This window comes from Musa acuminata, chromosome BXJ1-11 (assembly GCF_036884655.1).
Source record: "Musa acuminata AAA Group cultivar baxijiao chromosome BXJ1-11, Cavendish_Baxijiao_AAA, whole genome shotgun sequence".
Lineage (NCBI taxonomy): Eukaryota > Viridiplantae > Streptophyta > Magnoliopsida > Zingiberales > Musaceae > Musa > Musa acuminata.
Genome location: NC_088337.1, coordinates 3,051,642 through 3,070,109, shown reverse-complemented (window position 1 = coordinate 3,070,109; position 18,468 = coordinate 3,051,642). Strand labels below are relative to the sequence as shown.

Below are 18,468 nucleotides of genomic sequence, written 5' to 3'. Positions count from 1 at the left end.
TTGTTTTTCATATCGTTTTGTGTCATTTAGAATTTTCCTATTTGATGTGTGAATTTGTTGTTTGTTCTTTTAATTTTAAATTTCAACTGTAGATTTTGCAATACTTCCTTCAAAAAGTGATGCAAGTTTTGGTAGTGTGGTGTAATACCTTTGCTAGGTTAATATGTGTAAATGGCAAGGTTGGCCCAGTAATCAACTTAACCATTGGCCTTGTACATGATCTTTCGCTCCTCAATGGTGTCCTTTGTGTTCAAATTTTGCTTTTAAGTTTGGAATGCACTTCTTTTAATTTTTTAGAGTATCTGTTGCCTTTGGATGCTAAAAGGGAGATCTTTTCAGTCTTCCTATAACATTGTCCTGATCACTGGTGGTGGCTTTTGAATATTTAGGCATTTTGTGGATCATATTGCAAGTATGTATTGAGGAGTCTCTTTCAGATATTAGTTGGACCAATAGATACGAATCAGTATTTACAGGTGCAACCAAGGACTGGTTCCAGACCATATACTTCAATACCTGAATTTTAATTTTATTGTAATGATATTGGACAGTACAGGTTGGTATCACCTGATATATCGTTACCATACTGGTCTGATTGCATGCTGGAACTGACATTAGACTGTTATTTAAAACTTTTCTTTTTATAAGAAAATGGTAATATTAGTGTTTTATTCTAGAAAAACCTTTTGTATTTTTGCTAGTGCACATTGATTGTTTGTAGTCCATTAACATTTTTGATTCACTTTGGAGTGTTCTCGAGATTTTACAGGTCTAGTAGAGGTCCAACAGCTGATGGAGATTTGGGTGTGTGCATAAGTGCTCCTGGTGGAGCGGTGGCACCAGTACCGACATGGACTCTGCAGAGACGCATGCTCATGAATGGAACTTCAATGGCATCACCATCTGCATGTGGAGGGGTTGCTCTTCTCGTTAGTGCAATGAAGGTTTGTAGTGTGTTCCTTCTGTTGCTTTGTTCATGCGAGCCGACCTCTGTAGATTAACATATATGAAAAAAAAAATTTCTTAACCTATGAGTTCTTAGGCTGAAAGTATTAATGTAAGTCCATACGTCGTGCGGAGAGCATTGGAAAACACTGCAGCTTCTATAGGTGATGCGGCTGAAGAGAAGCTAACCACAGGCCAGGGGCTCATGCAGATTGATAAGTCAGTTAATCTGTTTCTTGCTATTTTTCCTGTTTCCTGCTGTCTTTCATTTAAACATATTGCTGAGAAATGCTTATTCATAGTTTTAAAAACCTTTGAAGGCTTATGGCTTTACTGAATGTGTGGCAGGGCATATGAATATGCTAAGATGTCTAAGGATTTGCCATCTGTTTCCTATAAGATTACAGTTAATCATGCAGGGAAATCAAGTAAGTCAATCACTTATTTCTTCTGTTCGGTTTCAGTTCATGTAAATTGAGAATCAATGGTGTATGTTCATATTCTTCAAGACAGTTCATGTAAATTGAGAATCAATGGTTTATGTTCATATTCTTTAATATAATTGTTCTGGCTTTGAAATGTTATCTTAACTCTTAAGTCTATCTCACTAAAGTTTTATGATTTATACTTGCTTTAAGTGCAATGCTGCTATAAATGAATGCTTCTTCTCTATGTAAAAACAGAACAAATGCAACTTGACCCAAGAGGTTAGAAATAAGTAATCATATGTATTTGTCAACATTAATGCCTAGAGGTACCTTTTATCGAAGCACATGGAAAGATTATGCAAGTATTACGTTATGCAGAAGCCATATTTCCAAATTTTAGCTTAACAATTTAGAGAATGAAGGTAAAAGTGGTTTTCTTGTTTAAACTTCTCATGGATGACAGCTCCTACATTTCGAGGAATCTATTTGAGAGGACCCAATGCTTGCGAACAAGCTAGTGAGGTGAGCCATTATATGCTTTCTACAATTTTCTGTCATGTCTTTTTTTTAATATGTAGTTAATTTTATCATCCTGATGCATCCTATTATCAAGTTTTAAAGTGTCATCCTGGTATGAATTCAGTGCACTAGCATTTGCTGACACTGGCACTATATCCGTTCCATGCATGCCATGCTAGATGAAATGGCATGGATGCAACATTTAGGAACCAAAATTGATCGCTTGCTATCAAGTAACTGCTTTGAAGCAATTTTATTTGTTATATCTGAAGTTGTGTATAAATTTAAAATATAAATAATGGTAAAGACCTTCTTAGTAAGTTGGGGTTGCAACAGTTAAGAGGAAGACCAGAAATTGTTACGGTTGTGTAGGGCCTTTAGGCCCAGGATTACAATTTCGGATTTTGGATACAAACTGGTACCTAGCCGGACTGGTAAAGTCCCGTTCGAACTGGCATACTAACACATGGTATGTTGATTGTACTGTGGTACCAAGAAGGGGGAGGGGGGACGAGGAGGATGAGGGGTAGAAGAGTACCGGCGGGTGACAGTAGCAGCGGCAAGCTGCGGGAGGGGAGAGGAGAAGCAGAGGAGGATGAGAACACTGATGGAGAGAATAATTCAGCTGAGACTTTAGTGAAAAGATGGGGAGAATAAAGTATCTTTATAGAAGACTGATTGTAAATATATTATTATTTCTATAAATTACTTAAAGAATGTTAGCAAATGGGGATTTGAAGACTATGGAGCACATACCTATTCTCAATAGGCATCACCTCAAGTAAAAAGGCTGCACTAAGTCCTCACAGAAAAATTCTTTCGGTAGTTAACACATGTCCTTTCATGGATTGAACTTTCAGTGCATAGTGTACTACAACGATAGTCCTACCCAAATATTAGAAATAGCTGTAGTGTTGTTGGCAGATAAGGTAATTTACTACTCATTGATTGTGTCCTGTATTAAACTACCAATCTTTACCAAGTACTGCATGCTTTTTGTTGGTGGTTTATTAGAAGTAATTTTCCTTAAGGATTTGATTCATTAACCTTAAAGATCAATAACTTGCCATTATTTAGTGTAAAAAAATTGTACTTGATATTTATTACACGTACTTTTTTACTTGAATTTATGTTGTCTCTTATTTTATTCTGGAAGAAGCTAAAGATAATATTTATATCCATCCAGTGGACTGTTCAAGTTGAGCCGAAGTTCCATGAGGATGCAAGTAATTTGGAGGAATTGGTTCCATTTGAGGAGTGTATTGAATTGCATTCAAGTGAAGAGTCGGTCATCCGTGCACCTGAATATTTGATGCTGACACATAATGGGCGTAGCTTCAAGTTAGTCTGAATCCTTTTTAGAAATGTGCCTAATTTGCTTATGTTGTTTCTTTGGGAATCATTATATTTTTTGCATTAGTACACCTGAATAAGAAAATATCAATATGATATTATTGGTGGCCAACTTCTCCTTGTTAACTTCTTCATTGAAACTAATTTATCAGAAGGGAATTAGGAACAAGGAAGCACTGTTTTTCATTCTTTACTGAGGACTTGCCATTTTCAATAGGTAGATCCCTAAATTTTTTAAACCTACTTTCTTAGGACTATAGCCCACTATGTATATATTCGTTTTTTTTTTTTTGGCTCTTTTTTCTCTGACTTTTGAATTAGAGAATTTTTTCCCAAGAATAATGCTCTGTTTTTGCAGATAAAGATCATTGAGACTTCAAATTTGTCTCTAACCATTTATTTTTGTACCAAAAATGTCTATTTCTGATAATTTAAAATGGCTAGCATTATTTTTTTTTTGCTGAATACTTGTGCTATTTGTGTGTATTTTTATATGATGTGGAATGCAATTATTAATTTGTGCTTAGGATGTTTGTATTTAGTTTTACGTGCACTTATATTATATTCCAAAGTCATGATTTATTTGAGAAAATACTTCGAAGTGCATGCAGTGGTTTGGTCAACACCAACCTGTACCAACATGGTATAGCAGTAGGTACTTCATGGTGCTCTCTCTAGGACTGGTATCAGTATTGAACCAAAATTTTTATTGACGATGTAGGTTATCAGCTTTTTGATTAATTTACAAGCTTAATTGTGTGGTCAATGAAAAATATTAGCTTGTGAAATCGCCTCCTTTGTAATATACATATATTCTATTAATTCTCCTTATTGTGATGCTAATAAATATAGATTCAAATACTTAAGTGTACTGAGCATGCTTACGTACCATATTAGTCCAACTGCCTCTTGGTACACAATGTAATATAGTTATGAAGTTCTACTAACACATCAACTTTCTTTTGTGTTTTAAAATTAAATTCGAGTATACCACACTATTGCAACATACCATATTGGTCTTGAGAGGAGACTGGAACAGGGTCAGTCTTTAAGATATAACCACTTGCTGATAATTGCCTGCCTTGGATTCTGGTGATGTATATCTGCACATTAAGATCTCTTATGAAGCAATGGATCAAAGCATTTCCATCTCATTCAACTTTTATTTTAAGTTAGTTGCAATGTTAGCATATCCTATGAATTAATTTTATTCTGTCTTTGTTCAGCATAGTTGTGGATCCTGTTAATGTTAGTAATGGTCTACACTATTATGAAGTCTATGGCATTGATTGTAAAGCTCCATGGCGTGGCCCTCTCTTCCGGGTGCCTATTACAGTAATAAAGCCTCTTGCTTCGATGGGCAAGCCTCCAATAATTTCATGGTCCAATGTCTCCTTTCGTCCAGGTAACTAAAGACACTACTTAATCTGTTAGTATGACTTGATACAAGATTGTCAAGCATGCTTGTTTGATCTGGTTTATCATCTTTATAAAGTTTTAGAGCGTCCTTTCCCCTAATTGGATTCCATGTAGGTGGTTGTACTTTTATTGTCAACATCTATCTGATAAGTTTCATGCAACAATGCCAACTTTGGGTAAACATGCATATACTTGATTTGTTAACACTGTTACATCCTGACATTTGTTCATGAAAGTACAGCAATTCTTGCATGAAATGATGAGCATTTTCGTAATGTTCTTGGCTTCTTGCTTTGCTTTTGAGTCTTGATCTTGTAGAAGAAATAATATCACTTTTCATCAAATGTTTGACATTCACATTTTTTATTTTCAATTACAATTTGTTCTTCATTTGCTAGCCTTATTGGTGTCTCTTGAGGAGCTGCATGACCATTTTTCTTATCCATAGCTTTTTATATCTTGAAACAGAGATGTCTATCAACCCTTGTAGCACTTGGCCCTTTACATTTTTTGCATTCATAATTTTCTTAAATAGAAAGGCCATAACAGTTTGCAAAAGACTTACTTAAATATCTTATGTGTCTTTTTCACTTGATTTACATTACTTCTTTGGATTGTTAAATAAGCATGCTGGCAGCACAAAGTTGCATGGCACTTGGAATTGCAACTATGCTTGGGGTTGAGTAGTTGTTATTTCCAACTATACTATAAAACTATGCTTTGTCACATCATAGTGAAGTTATGCACTAAAAGATGTTGAATCTAGAGCAGTTAACTCTTTCTTAAAATAGATAAGACCATGTATAGATCTAGGACTAAGGTTCTCAATTTCGATGTTTCGATGTGTATCGCCCGGTATGGGCGGTATGTATCGGTCCGAGAGGATATCAGTATGCAAACCACCTTCTACCGGGTGGTACTAGTGTTTTGATCGGTACCGACGCATATCGACCGAAACCGCTTCGGATTTTGATTGTTGCTGAGACATGCCGGTTAGTACACCCTGGCGTGGTAGGTAGGGGTATTTTTAAGGTTTTAGGGTGTATCGTCGATATGCCCTGGCGTTCTGATGGTACATACCGATACATACTATACTGAGCAGAGCTCAGTATGCCAATATAGACCGGTATTCAAAACCTTGTCTAAGATTACTAATCAATCCATTTAAAATTTTGACCTTGTAGAGATGCACACTTTTGTCATTCACCTGGAAATTTCTTTGCTGTAGATGAGCCAAGATTCGTTTTGTCCCATTTTCTTGCTGTCTCCACACTTTGGTAAGCTTAATCAGATGGCAGATTCTTACTGAATTGATAAGTTTCTGGACTTATCACCTGAAATTTGCTAGCTTGAATTTTAGCGATTATCTTGAGATTCTTGACTAAATCAATTGATCCACGAAGGAACAACGAAAAGAAAAGGAGAGTAGGATTTAAAGAAGAGGGAAGAGGGGAGAGATGGGATGGGGAAAAACAACTATAAAATTAGCTGTCTTCTACTTCTGCTGGGAGCCACAAATAACTACTGAAAGGAGAGTGGAGAGAGACAAGGGAGAGACTGAGAAGTTAGGGATCACTAAGATTCTCTAAACTTCTAAGCCATGGTTTGAACTTTTAAATGCCCGTTGGACCTTAATGTATGTACCGATATTTGTTGGTTCAACCAAGTACTTATAAGTCTTATAGCTAGTTAACCGTACATTCATTGTTCATTTTTAATTTTTAATATCTTGTTCATTGGTACCAGGATGAGGGAACCATCCAGTATTTTGGTATTGCAATGATCCAATAGTTGAAATTGGTATCAAACTGATACCTAACCTTGACCTAAGCCTAGTGCAATAGAATTTCAAGAAGTTAATCAAACTCTTGTTTTCTATTACAGAAATAGGATTCTAGGATCTTTATTTGCTTGCTATGATTTATGCTTCTGTTCAGGTAGAGGAGTGAATTGGTTTTTTTTTTTTTAAGATGAAAATCCTCAATCAACTAAAACAGGTACATCAACAGACTTCCCGAGAAGTATAATAGCAAAAGAGTTAACTGAATTAGCATCCCAAACACACGGGATATTAGAGGACCTTGCTACTCAAGCAAGGTTGTGGTATATGATTGTCTTCATGGGAATATGGCTCCAACCAGTCACAGCTACAGACTTGGCCAAAAGAAAAATGTCAGTGCAGAGGTTTCTCAAAGTTCCATGGTATAGTAGATTGAGATCGGAAGATGTTGACATCAACTAAAGCGTCCATCTTGACCAAAAGATTGTTGAAACCTTCCTTTTTGATCTTTGTAAACCTTCCCATACAGCCCAACACTTTGCCTATAAAGCACCTGTAGCCCAATGGCTGTCAGAACCAGCAGCAACTGGTTGTCCTTGTAAGTTTCTGATGAGGTAAATCGGTTAGTGAGAAAGGATCCATCACGTTCTAGATAATAGTCAGAATTATCTAGAATGAGAGGTGGAAAGAGGAATATGCTACAGGCCTCAGGAATAGGGTTGTGTTTCTGCTCTTCCAGTAAGGCAAGGACCTTGAACCGGATGAACTTAAGTGACGTTGGGCGTTTGCAGTGGTAGCATTGGCATGTAACCTGTGCAGTGGCAATGAGGTGTGGATGGTTCATTGAGCCTGTAGGGTTGGATGCAGTTGTGTTAAAACCTGGCCTGACTGCTTCGAGTCAGGTAGCTGAGCCATGTGCCCTAAGCGAAGGAGTTTGGTAGTTGTTGCATGCTTGTTTTCATTTTTTTGTACCAAAGTTCTCAATTTCAATGTGTACCACCCTATACGGGCGGTATGTACTGGTTCGAGATGATACTGGTATGTGGACCGTCCTCTACTAGGCGGTACCAGTGTTTTGACCACGTATCGGGTGATGCGGGATCTGTACCGAGAGGTAACGGTCGAAATCCGACCATTACTGAGGCGTACCTATCGGATATCGACCGTTACCGAGTTATACCAGTCGGTATGCCCCGATATTTTTGGACTATTACCTCCAGGTATTTTTGGAGGTTTTAGCTCTTTTTGGGCATATCGTCGGTATGCCTCGATGTATTGTACCGAGCAGGGCTCAGTACACTATTACGGACCGAAACTGAGAACCTTGTTTTGTACTATGTGGATTTTACTAAATTATAATTATAAGAAGGTGCTTTTATTGTCCTTTTTATGAACTGTTTGCAGATTATATTTCTCAATGCTATCTATGTGTTGTTCACTCATGTTCCGTATTTTTGTCTTCTCTTTTCAATTGTTTTTTGATTGAATGCTATGAATCAAATTTCTGGGTTTTTATTTATGAAAATAAAGAAGTTACATTCATTGTAAACAACACTTTTTGGTACTTATGGTTCTTGCTTAATTTTGCAAGTACTAATGTGATTAATATCATAGTTTTGTCCCATGAACAGATGCTAATATGCCATTCATGTCTGCTACTATGTTTTGTTTTCTGTCTTTATGTCTGTGGTCTACTTGAAAAATGATAGGTCATATCGAAAGAAGGTTTATTGATGTTCCATTTGGAGCTACTTGGGTTAAGGCAACACTGCAAACTTCAGGATTTGATACAGCTCGGAGGTTTTTTATTGATACAGTTCAGGTACAGTGCAACTGCAACCCAAATATAATATATATTTTTTCAGATTTCAAGTTGGATATTGTGTAACATGCCGCTTGGCAGATCTGTCCATTAAAGCGGCCTATGAAGTGGGAGGCTGTCGTGACATTTTCATCTCCTTCAGTCAAATCATTCACTTTTCCTGTTAAGGGTGGTCTTACAATGGAATTGGCTGTTGCTCAGTTTTGGTCCAGTGGAATTGGGAGCCATGAAGCTACCCATGTAGATTTTGAGGTGAATCAATTAGCTATTTTTTTACTTTTATGTTGCATGTTATTGAAAGGAAAGATGCTATTTAGGTGGACTAAATCACTCCCAAAAAAATATTGTTGATTGTGGTCTCTCACAGACCTGATGTGTAAGATCCGTGTACATGGGTCCCACTCATCGGGTGTGTGGGGGAGGCATCATCTCTGACACTTTTTCAGGTGAGATTCTGGCTACAAAGTAGCAGCAACCTATCGAAAGCATCATTTTAAAATGATTGTTTACTTTAACCTGATATTAAGCATGTTATAGTATCTAACTTATTCTTTATTTTAATATTTTATAATTTCTGCTTTTGTGTTTGCTAGTTCTTAAGTCCTGTAGTTTGTTGCTGTCCTTTTCTGGGTTTTCTATTCCTTTTTGTAATCTCTTGTTTTCTCAAATTCATGGACTTGGTCATTATAGTCTTATTCATTTAGGTTTTTTTTAGACAAGTGTAACTTGTAGATTCGGCATTAATTTTTTAGTTAAATTACAATCTGAAATTCATGTTTACATCAAAATATGTTGGTACCATTTTCAACAACAATCGGAAACTTCTAAGTTCTTTTTCCTGTAAAATTTGAATTTCTCCTTAGTCCATATATGTCAGTTGATCCTTTCGAAAATTATTTTCTTAATGTCTTACCGCTGAAATATTTTGGTAGTGAATTACAAGGACTTCAAATGCGGTAATAAAAGTTGATATATCTGGATGTGATAGTAGTTGCTCTATGCGATAACCATAAGTTCAAATGTCATTGATTGAATTATAGAAGTGAAACTAGAGAATGATATGCAGTCCTTAGGTCTGTGTACACTCCAAAGGTCTGTGTACTCACTTCCTACTCATCTCTCTCTCTCTCTCTCTCTCTCTCTCTCTCAATCTCTCTCTCTCACTCTCTCTCTCTCACACACACACACACACACACACACACACGCACGCACGCACGCACGCACTCGTGCGTGTGCATTTTCTCCCTTGGTTCTTCTTCTTTTCTCTCTCATTGTTCAACTTTTTTTATCATTTGGCTGACCTAGCTGGGATGAAACATAGTAGTTGTCTTTGTAACTTGGTATTTAGTGATGCTTAAGTTATTTTATCTACTTTGGAGTGTTATAAAACTTTAAGAGACCATTTTGTTTGATACTTGAGTTATCATCAACTATAAGGCATGAATGTGGATATGGGACCATAGTAATCAAACCTGGATGTGGCCATGACCCGGTCAAACCTGATCATTTGAACAAGAGTGCTAACTTGACTTCTCTATGTTCATGTGACAGTGTATGATGCCCTGAACATTGTTTTTAATTTTTATTCTTATAGTTCTACTCAGCATGTGCCACTTATCTTTGATACTAGCATACTAGGTTGGTTATGGGTTTCTTTCACTAGTTTCTTTGTCCAAATTCTGTAGGTGTAACTGTCATATTCCAATGAAATCTTGCATGATTTGAGTGTTACAGAAATCTAGTTGCTGTAGTTAAAAGTTTAGCTTTAGTTGCTGCAGTTAAAAGTTTAGTGTATCTATTGTTAATGGAAGCATATACCCTAATCTGCTGAGATCACAGTGAGGACATGCTTGATAATGTGGATATGCGAAAATTCCACTTTCTAGAGTTGTTGGAAAAACATTGGGAACTACAGTTTGGCCATGTCCTATAAATTAAATTCACTCCTGTAATTAATGCATTATGCAGCATGCACCTTCCATTCCAATTAATTTTGTTGTCACTGCTTAGTGCTTATTAATTTTGGTTGTACATTAATATTTCTCTTTAGGAAAAGAAGATAAACAAATTATTTGATAGGGTAAAATAGACTTTGAGTTATCTGATGCGCTAAGTATATTTATGGTTAACTGATACCATTATACTTTGATAGCTATTGTCTTTTATTCAATTTACATTTATGTTCTATTTTTTGTTGATATCCACATTTTTCTTGGTGATTATGTGCCCAAATTGTTGATACAATTATTTATATAGTCCAAGGAAAAAGGTTAGCTACATTCTCACGTATTTTGAATTGTGACACAACTCTTATTGTGGATGGATGAAAAATACTACTGGAGGAAAATATGAAGAACAAAAGAGGATAAAAGATTCATTAGTGTACATTTTATGCTATACTTAGTTTCATTTTGCTTGACACTGCAGATTGCATTTCATGGGATAAATATAAATCAAGAGGCTTTGGTGCTTGATGGAAGTGAGGCACCTTCAAGAATTGTTGCTAGATCTCTTTTAGCATCTGAGAAGCTTGTCCCTGCTGCTGCTTTAAACAAGGTAAATTGATGTTTCTGGGAGGGTTGTCAGTCATGCAAGTTCTATAACCAAACACAGTAAATGCTTTTAGATGGTTACATTTGGTAACTACACCTCTTTAATGGCCATGATTTTTGCAGTTAAAAATTCCATATCGCCCTGTTGACTCTAACCTAAGGTCTCTACGAACAAACCGGGACAAATTGCCCTCTGGCAAGCAGATTATGGCGTTGACATTAATGTGAGATTTTTATTAATATATGTAATATTCAAATATTCAAAATTAGAATCTCTTTTTTATCAGCTTCGTAATGAAACAACCTCCTTGTATGTTGGGGTTACTCTTCATTCTGTTGCACAATTCTTCTTGCTTGAGACTGTTATTGTTCTACCAGCTTGTTAGTATATGCATGAATATACACATTCAAAAATGTGCCTTGGAAATCAAACTCAATAAGCATCATCATCAAGTTGCAGACAGAATAATGGAAATTGCTTCACCCAAAGGGGCAGATATTGCTGTGAGCAAAGAAGACTTTTTTACTCTGATAAAATTGTCTATCACTTAATTTTCCTTTTATCGAAGAGTTTACTTTGTTTAGAGAATTTGGCACCATATTTGGAAGGCTGTCTGCAGGTTGGAAACCAGAATTGAACTCTGTGTTGGTTCATGGCATCATTTTGTTTTTGAGACATTCTTTATAATTGAGACCATACTAATGGGAAACGATTTAGATGATGTGACATCCAGATAGTCACTTTTATATTTACATCATTTTTGTTGTTATAATGTCTTCAGCTATAAATTCAAATTGGAGGAAGGTGGTGAAATAAAGCCCTGCATTCCACTTTTAAACAATCGGATTTATGACAATAAGTTTGAATCACAGTTCTATACTATTTCAGATTCTAACAAGGTTTGTTTCTTTATCTTAGTTCTGTGAATTTTTTTCCTATAGTATTGACTCTTGTTTTACTGGCCTCACTTTTTTATTCAAGTTCCCTGAATAATTTATTATGTACATATTTGTTTTCAAGTTTATGTATCCATTTATTGTGGTTTATCTCTCATGAAACAAGAGCATAGTCCTTGCATAATTGGAGTTTATTTTATGCCGGTACTCATTGAAGTTTGTATTATAGGTCAAGGTTTGCCTTACCGGTCTGTACCGGTGTACCGACCAACCATTGGTACGGTATGTACCGAGATGTACCAATGTATTGTATGTCGGTACACCTGAGCATATCGACGGTATGGTAAAAATATTGAAAATAGCTCCAAAAATTCCTGAAAATTAGAAAAAATATTGGATTAGGGTTTTTAAGTCGAGAATAAATATAAATTTAGTATAATTTTAGCAAAAATAATATAAATTATGAAAGAATACTGAGATATATCTTTTTTGGACTTTGAGGAGTAACTTTGTGGTACATACTAGACCTTCCTTTCGTTAATGTTAAACTATCTAAAAAGAAATAATTTGAATTGTTACATATAAGGTTTAATAATTTGAAATAATTTGATGGGTCATATTGTCACATATAAGGTTTAATATTTAAAAGCTATTTACCTTTTTCTGTTACTTGTTTTTCTTATTTGCTTGAGTTAGGAAGTGTTTACCATAGGAATAGGGTTCCAGTGTCATTTCCATGTACTCTGTTTCACAATCTTTCATCCCCATATCATCCTTAACCTCAGTAGAAGCTAATAGGTGCTTATATAGGTTTAGGTTATATTTTCATTTCGAAAGCACTTATTAACTAGAAGTAATTCAATTTCTTATTAACAAAGCTAAATGTGAGAAGTCATAGATCATGGCAAATAAAAGAGCTGCTAGCTACCCACTTGTGCTCTCTATGAACTCTTTCTTGAGAGACCTTCTTAAGAACTTAAGATAGTTATGGGCTGACACATCTGGTTGCTGTTGCTGTTAGAATCTGATTGATATTTCTATTCCAGTCCAATTTTAGAACTTGCAGAACTACTCAGGCATTGTCTGAATTCTTTATTTGTTTATATATGTGATGTTGTCACTAATAACAAGACTCTAGTTCTCTCCTTTTCTTTCAGCATATTTGGGCTGCAAATGGTTTTGGAATTGGTGCAACAACATAGGACTGGATATAAGTACATTAGTCCATCAAGTTTGATTTATCTGATCTTGAAAATAAATTTAACTCTTATTTTATGGTTCCAAAGTTATTTTGTCTATGATATACAATTGTGACTATTTTCATGCTTTTAATGTGGTTTCCCGCACAAGAATGAAGATGCTGGAGACTGACAGTCGTTGGCTTGCTTTTGATTGTTGGCCTAACTGGTCAAGAAAAATGTGTTTGATCATTAAATAAGCAGGTTCCTGTAACAAGTCAGTTTGGAAAGATCTACAACTTGCTGAGGAAACTAGAGTAAAGTTAAAGCATGAAGGACAAAGTAGTTCTTCAGTCATTGTGCAGTGGGTAATGCTTCTAATGTCTTCGACAGAAACTAACTTTTTTCCCTTTTCTTGAGTTGATCTGAGTCCAATCAGATGGATTCAACCAGGAAAGAGGGAGGAAGAATAGTTCGCAAGGTAGTTTTAGGGACTACAGCAGGGATTGGTAGAATCAGTTGAATAGGAGCAGTAGGTATGCGATCAGGATCACTTTAGAAAATAATTTTAAGACAAATAAAATAAAAAAAATAACATCATATGAGAAAATTAAAAGATTCTTATTCCTTTATGCACTTGTTTCTGTTTTTTAAATCTTTGCTCCATCTTAATTTCACTTTTCTTTTCCTTCCCCCAATATCATTCTTCTCAGTTCTCATTGTCTTTTTCTTCGTTGGATACTGTCGGAAAAGTTAGTATGACTTCAGTTTGGTTTAAATTGATTCTCGTCTATTCTGATCAACTTGTGGCTGTAAGACCAAGAAATCGACCAAAATCAGATTGGTCATATGGTAAGAGTTTCATCATTAATTGGATCAATTTTTGCGGCTTGTGTTTGGTACAATTATCCAGATCCAAACCTTTTCAAATTTGATCCATTTCTAGGATCTATCTAAAGCCAAGTCAACAGATTACTGGTCCCTACTCTAGACGTTTACAATACTTGATAAAGTGGTTTAGAACCGAGGTGCTTTGCTATCTTAAGGATATATTAATCTGGCCTACTTGTTGCTGCATTAGGATCTATTGAACTTTAATTATTTAGGAAATTAAAGAATAATGCTGTAGATTTTGAATTACTGTTGCACTTCAAATCTCGGGTCTATTAATGTGCCATATCACTTCCTAACTCAGATTAAACAGCAAATATTGATGTTTAAAATGAGGACATGTACGTTGCCACTGGATTACCAAAAATTTGCTAGCCTCCGCTAAGTCAAAATTGTCTGGTTACTTTTCTTACTAAATACAAATGGTTGTGTGCCAAGTCATTGTCATTATATTTCCAAAAATACAAGAACATACTGAAAGCTCCATTAGCATATTGAGCGGTTGAGGATGTTACAGTCTTGTGGGTATCTCTTTCCAGGTTTTTGGATTTCTTGAAATCTTTTATTTAAAAGTTTTATTCTTGAAATTATTAATTGAAATACAGAGGTGCAATGCAATGAAATGAGAATATGTCAAAGTTGAATTGTTTGTAGTGAAAATCCCAACTACTAGACTTATTTTTCTGTTTTTTCTTCCTTTTTGTGGTTGGGGGTTACTGGGGTGGTGAATGAATGTGCTAAGTTGCATACATTAAAAGCATTATGTATTATGATGATCAATATGATCCCTTATTTCTAAGAATGATAAATTTCATGAAAAGATAAACTTATTTTGGAAGGTCAGCAGTTTTTCTAATAATGTGCCTTTTTTCTCATGATACTTGCTTTTAAGTGTGTCTAAAAGCTGATTTTGTGCTTTTTCTTCCATAGCGTGTCTATGCATCTGGTGATGTCTACCCTCATTATGTGAAGCTCCCCAAGGGTGAATTCACCCTTCGGCTTTATATAAGGTACTTATATATGACATTATGGCATTTAAATAGCAATGATAATTATCAATAAGTAGGGTAATACTTTCTTCTTTCTCTAGACTTCTGGCCTTCCATAATGTATGAATTTGATATTTGATCATTAAAATATCGGATCTTGATTTGGATCTGTTTCACTTGGTAAATACTCACTTAGAGACTTTGTTAGTGATTTCTTTGATTTTGTGATTTTCTTTAGGGGTCCATCTTGCGTTCCTACTATCAGGAATATTTTTATTGGCATTTGGCAAGAGAAATTTTGTCGTTCCTAAAATTGGCTTTTTCAATGTTTATATAATTTCTTTCTTCTTTTTCTCAAAATACTTGAACCACTTGTGATAACTGAACTAGATTAACCCATGAGATTCTCTTTCTCGAGGATCATGTGAATTATTTGTGCCATGTGATTGAATATTCTATTGCCTAGATATACCTAACTTGCAACTTTGTTTTGTTTTGTTGGCTGTGCACTAAATATATTGGGCTATTATATGCAGGCATGAAAATATTCATATCTTGGAGAAACTTAAGCAATTGGTCCTATTTGTTAATAGAAAATTGGAGAAAAAGGTAAAGATTGAAATGCAATGTTGAAATAATTTTGGCATTTGTGTTGTTCAATAGTCCTGAAATATTGTAGGACAATGCTATTACTAACTATTTTTGTCAAATTTATAACAATTAACTATAGATACATCAATTTTTACCTAATTTCTTTCATATACCAATTTATATGTTGACATTAATGATTCTGCTACTAATTGCATTTTAATTACTGTACTACCACAGTTTAGTTCCACATTGAAAGTGGGAGAGGGGTTTGAATTGGTTTGTAGGGATAGATGGGTCACTACCATTGTTATGAGTTTAAGCATTTTGGTCCATGTGATTGAGGCCTATCAAATTGGTGAGTTAGTAATCTGGTGGGTCGATGTGTAACAAATGATATCAGCAAACATAGTATTGGTATAGTGAGGAGCAAAAGTAGGAAAGGATTATCATAAATATGGTTGGTAGCCCTAAGCATTGACATTTTATTATCATATCCATGCCAGTCAATGGCTAAAACGTATGAGGTCCATTCTGTACTTATGTGCCATCTGCTTATATGTCAACACACACAGCAGTAACCAAGAGGACAAGGTGAAGAGGAAGAGGACAAGCTGTAGAAGAAGTGGAGAGGAGGAGGTGAACAGGATGATGATGAAGATGAGGAAAGAGAAGGGGAATAACAGGCGGGGCCGACGGGTGGTGCACGGAGAATGAGGGGGAAAGAGAGAGGGCGCGGGTCCTAAATTTAATTCATAACTTTGCCCCATGGTTGCCATAACCTCAAATCCTCATCTCAGTTGTAAAAGTTTAATTAGTTGTAACCACAACCTGTCTAGAACCATATCTGAACTTCTTTACTCACCTGTGGAAGTAGTGATTTAAAAAGGTGCTCGGGCGCTCGCCTCCCTTCACTTCTAGGCGGCGCGCTTCAAAGAGGTGACACTTGGGCGCTCGCCCGAGCCCAGACGTTGGGCGTTTCGGGCGAGCGCCTGGGTTAAACCATGCGATCGAACCAGCGTTTTAGGTCTGGTTCGGTCTCTGGTGCTTTAGTTGGTTCATTCGAACCAACTAAAGCACCGATATCAGCTGTCACTACCCAACCCTAACCCTGCTCGTTGCCACTGTCGCTGCTCGCTGCCGCTGTCGTCGCTCGCCGCTCCCGCTGCTCGCCGCTGCCACTCCCGCTGCTCGCCGTTGTCGCTGCTCGCTGCCGCTATCGTCGCTCGCCGCTCCCGCTGCTTGTCGCTCGCTGCCGCTGCCGTTGTCGCCGCTGCCACTCCTGTTGCCTCTTCCTCTTTTCTCAGTCAGCACTCCCTGACACTCCTCTTCCTTCTGTATACTGTTAACAGTATAAAATATACTGTTATGATTTTGTACCTTAGATTTTCTTAATTTAATAGCATATTTTTATTTAAAATTTTAAATAATTATATTTATTAATTATATTATATATTTTTATATTTTAGCGCCTCGCTTCGCTCGTGCAAGCGCCTAGCGCCTCGGGCGTTTTTGGACCTTAGCGCCTTTTGGCGCCTAGCGCTTTTTAAATCACTGCGTGAAAGCAAACTGATGTTATTTGTTCAAATCTGATTTCATTATCCTATATAGATATCTCTTGTAATACGGAAAACAACTGATCGATAAACCTGAATTGTTAGCCTGTGAATAACATTGAACTTGAGAAGCATCTTAATAATCTTGTAGCCCCCCATGGAAATGCCAGCTTCCTAAGCTTTGTGTTAGCTTCAAGCATTTCTTCTCAACTATAGGTTTAAATGATGTATGCCCTTGGGCCAATTCTTAATTGAAGACATGCTAATTGTTGCAAAATTCTTTTTTGAAAATTGACTGTTTTGATATTATGTAAATAGAATAATCTGTTTGTTAAGTGGTTTAGTGCTCCAATATGAATGTTTTGTTGCCCATATATTTGCTGACTTCTGAATGTTTGACATAATTGTTTCAAGATCCCTGGGACCAGGGCCATATTTTGTTGATTGCATGGTCCTGCTTTATGAAATTCATACGATGAGGAATGCATCATATGACTATACCTTTACATCTTGTCATCAAAATAAAGCATACTCCTAGATGCATATTATAGCTAAGGTATCACATACTGGTCCTATCCTCTTTCATATTTGTAATAAGTGTGTTTTTCCCAACAATGTTTTAATATACTGCTTTTGAGTTGGCATTGGTTCCTAAGGTTTGGAGAAAGTCTGTTTTATCCTTGAATATTATGTCGGATCTATGTACATGTCCTTATATGATACTGCATATATGCTATTTGAAACTGTAAACAATTTAATGATTACTTATTTGTCTGATGAGAATTTTGATAGAATGTCTCTCCAAATAGCATGCTTATTATGTATGTTTACATAACCATTTAGTTCTTTTCAGATTAAAGTGAATCTTATGATATTGGTACCTATTGTTTTCTTCGTACTATTGGCTGTCCTGGTACTGTATCAAAATATGCAAACTTTTGAGAATTTTACTGCAGAATACTGATGATTTTGAAATTGTAATTGCAGGACTGCATTCAGTTGAGTTTCTTTTCCGAACCTGATGGTCCCATAATGGGAAACGGCACCTTTAAATCCTCTGTTCTAGTTCCAGGGTATAGTTTTTAGAAGTTTGTTAGAGCCATATTGTAATTAGGTTTTAGTTTCCTAAGTCATGTTGGATGTGTTCTCAGCGAAGCTGAAGCTTTTTATATTAGTCCACCATTGAGAGAAAAGCTCCCAAAGGTACTTAATGTCATTCTTTGTTGTAGACTTTGTTGTATAACAGCTTTATTAGTGCATCAGGCCCTTTATGTTCTCCTTGTAATCTTTTTCATGGTTGTGTGCTCTTCTGGTACCTATGTTGCTGCAGAATTCTTTACCTGGTGCAGTATTGCTTGGATCAATATCTTATGGTACAATTAGCCTCAAGAACAAGAAAGACGGCCAGAATCATCAACAGCCGCCAGTATCTTATCATATATCTTATCTTGTCCCACCATCTAAGGTCATGATTTCTGGTGCTTTTTCTAATTTTACTTCTCTATTCTAGTGTTGATGCATGGTGTTTTTTGTTTCGTCAGTTTAAGAACT

At 36.0% G+C, this 18,468-nt stretch overlaps 1 protein-coding gene across 2 annotated transcripts in view; it reads left to right on the top strand.

The window, feature by feature from the left end:
* LOC103970347 (tripeptidyl-peptidase 2) overlaps positions 1-18,468 on the top strand; it is a 45,810-nt gene that overhangs the window by 15,361 nt on the left and 11,981 nt on the right. For both annotated transcript variants that reach the window (XM_065089131.1, XM_065089130.1), the window contains 16 exons: positions 770-944; positions 1,043-1,164; positions 1,294-1,373; positions 1,837-1,895; positions 3,079-3,233; positions 4,472-4,650; positions 8,154-8,266; positions 8,348-8,518; positions 10,694-10,822; positions 10,942-11,042; positions 11,601-11,718; positions 14,715-14,794; positions 15,310-15,382; positions 17,905-17,990; positions 18,069-18,120; positions 18,248-18,382. In XM_065089131.1, the coding sequence (XP_064945203.1) occupies positions 770-944; positions 1,043-1,164; positions 1,294-1,373; positions 1,837-1,895; positions 3,079-3,233; positions 4,472-4,650; positions 8,154-8,266; positions 8,348-8,518; positions 10,694-10,822; positions 10,942-11,042; positions 11,601-11,718; positions 14,715-14,794; positions 15,310-15,382; positions 17,905-17,990; positions 18,069-18,120; positions 18,248-18,382 (1,828 nt within the window). The remainder of the gene's footprint in view (positions 1-769; positions 945-1,042; positions 1,165-1,293; positions 1,374-1,836; positions 1,896-3,078; positions 3,234-4,471; positions 4,651-8,153; positions 8,267-8,347; positions 8,519-10,693; positions 10,823-10,941; positions 11,043-11,600; positions 11,719-14,714; positions 14,795-15,309; positions 15,383-17,904; positions 17,991-18,068; positions 18,121-18,247; positions 18,383-18,468) is intronic.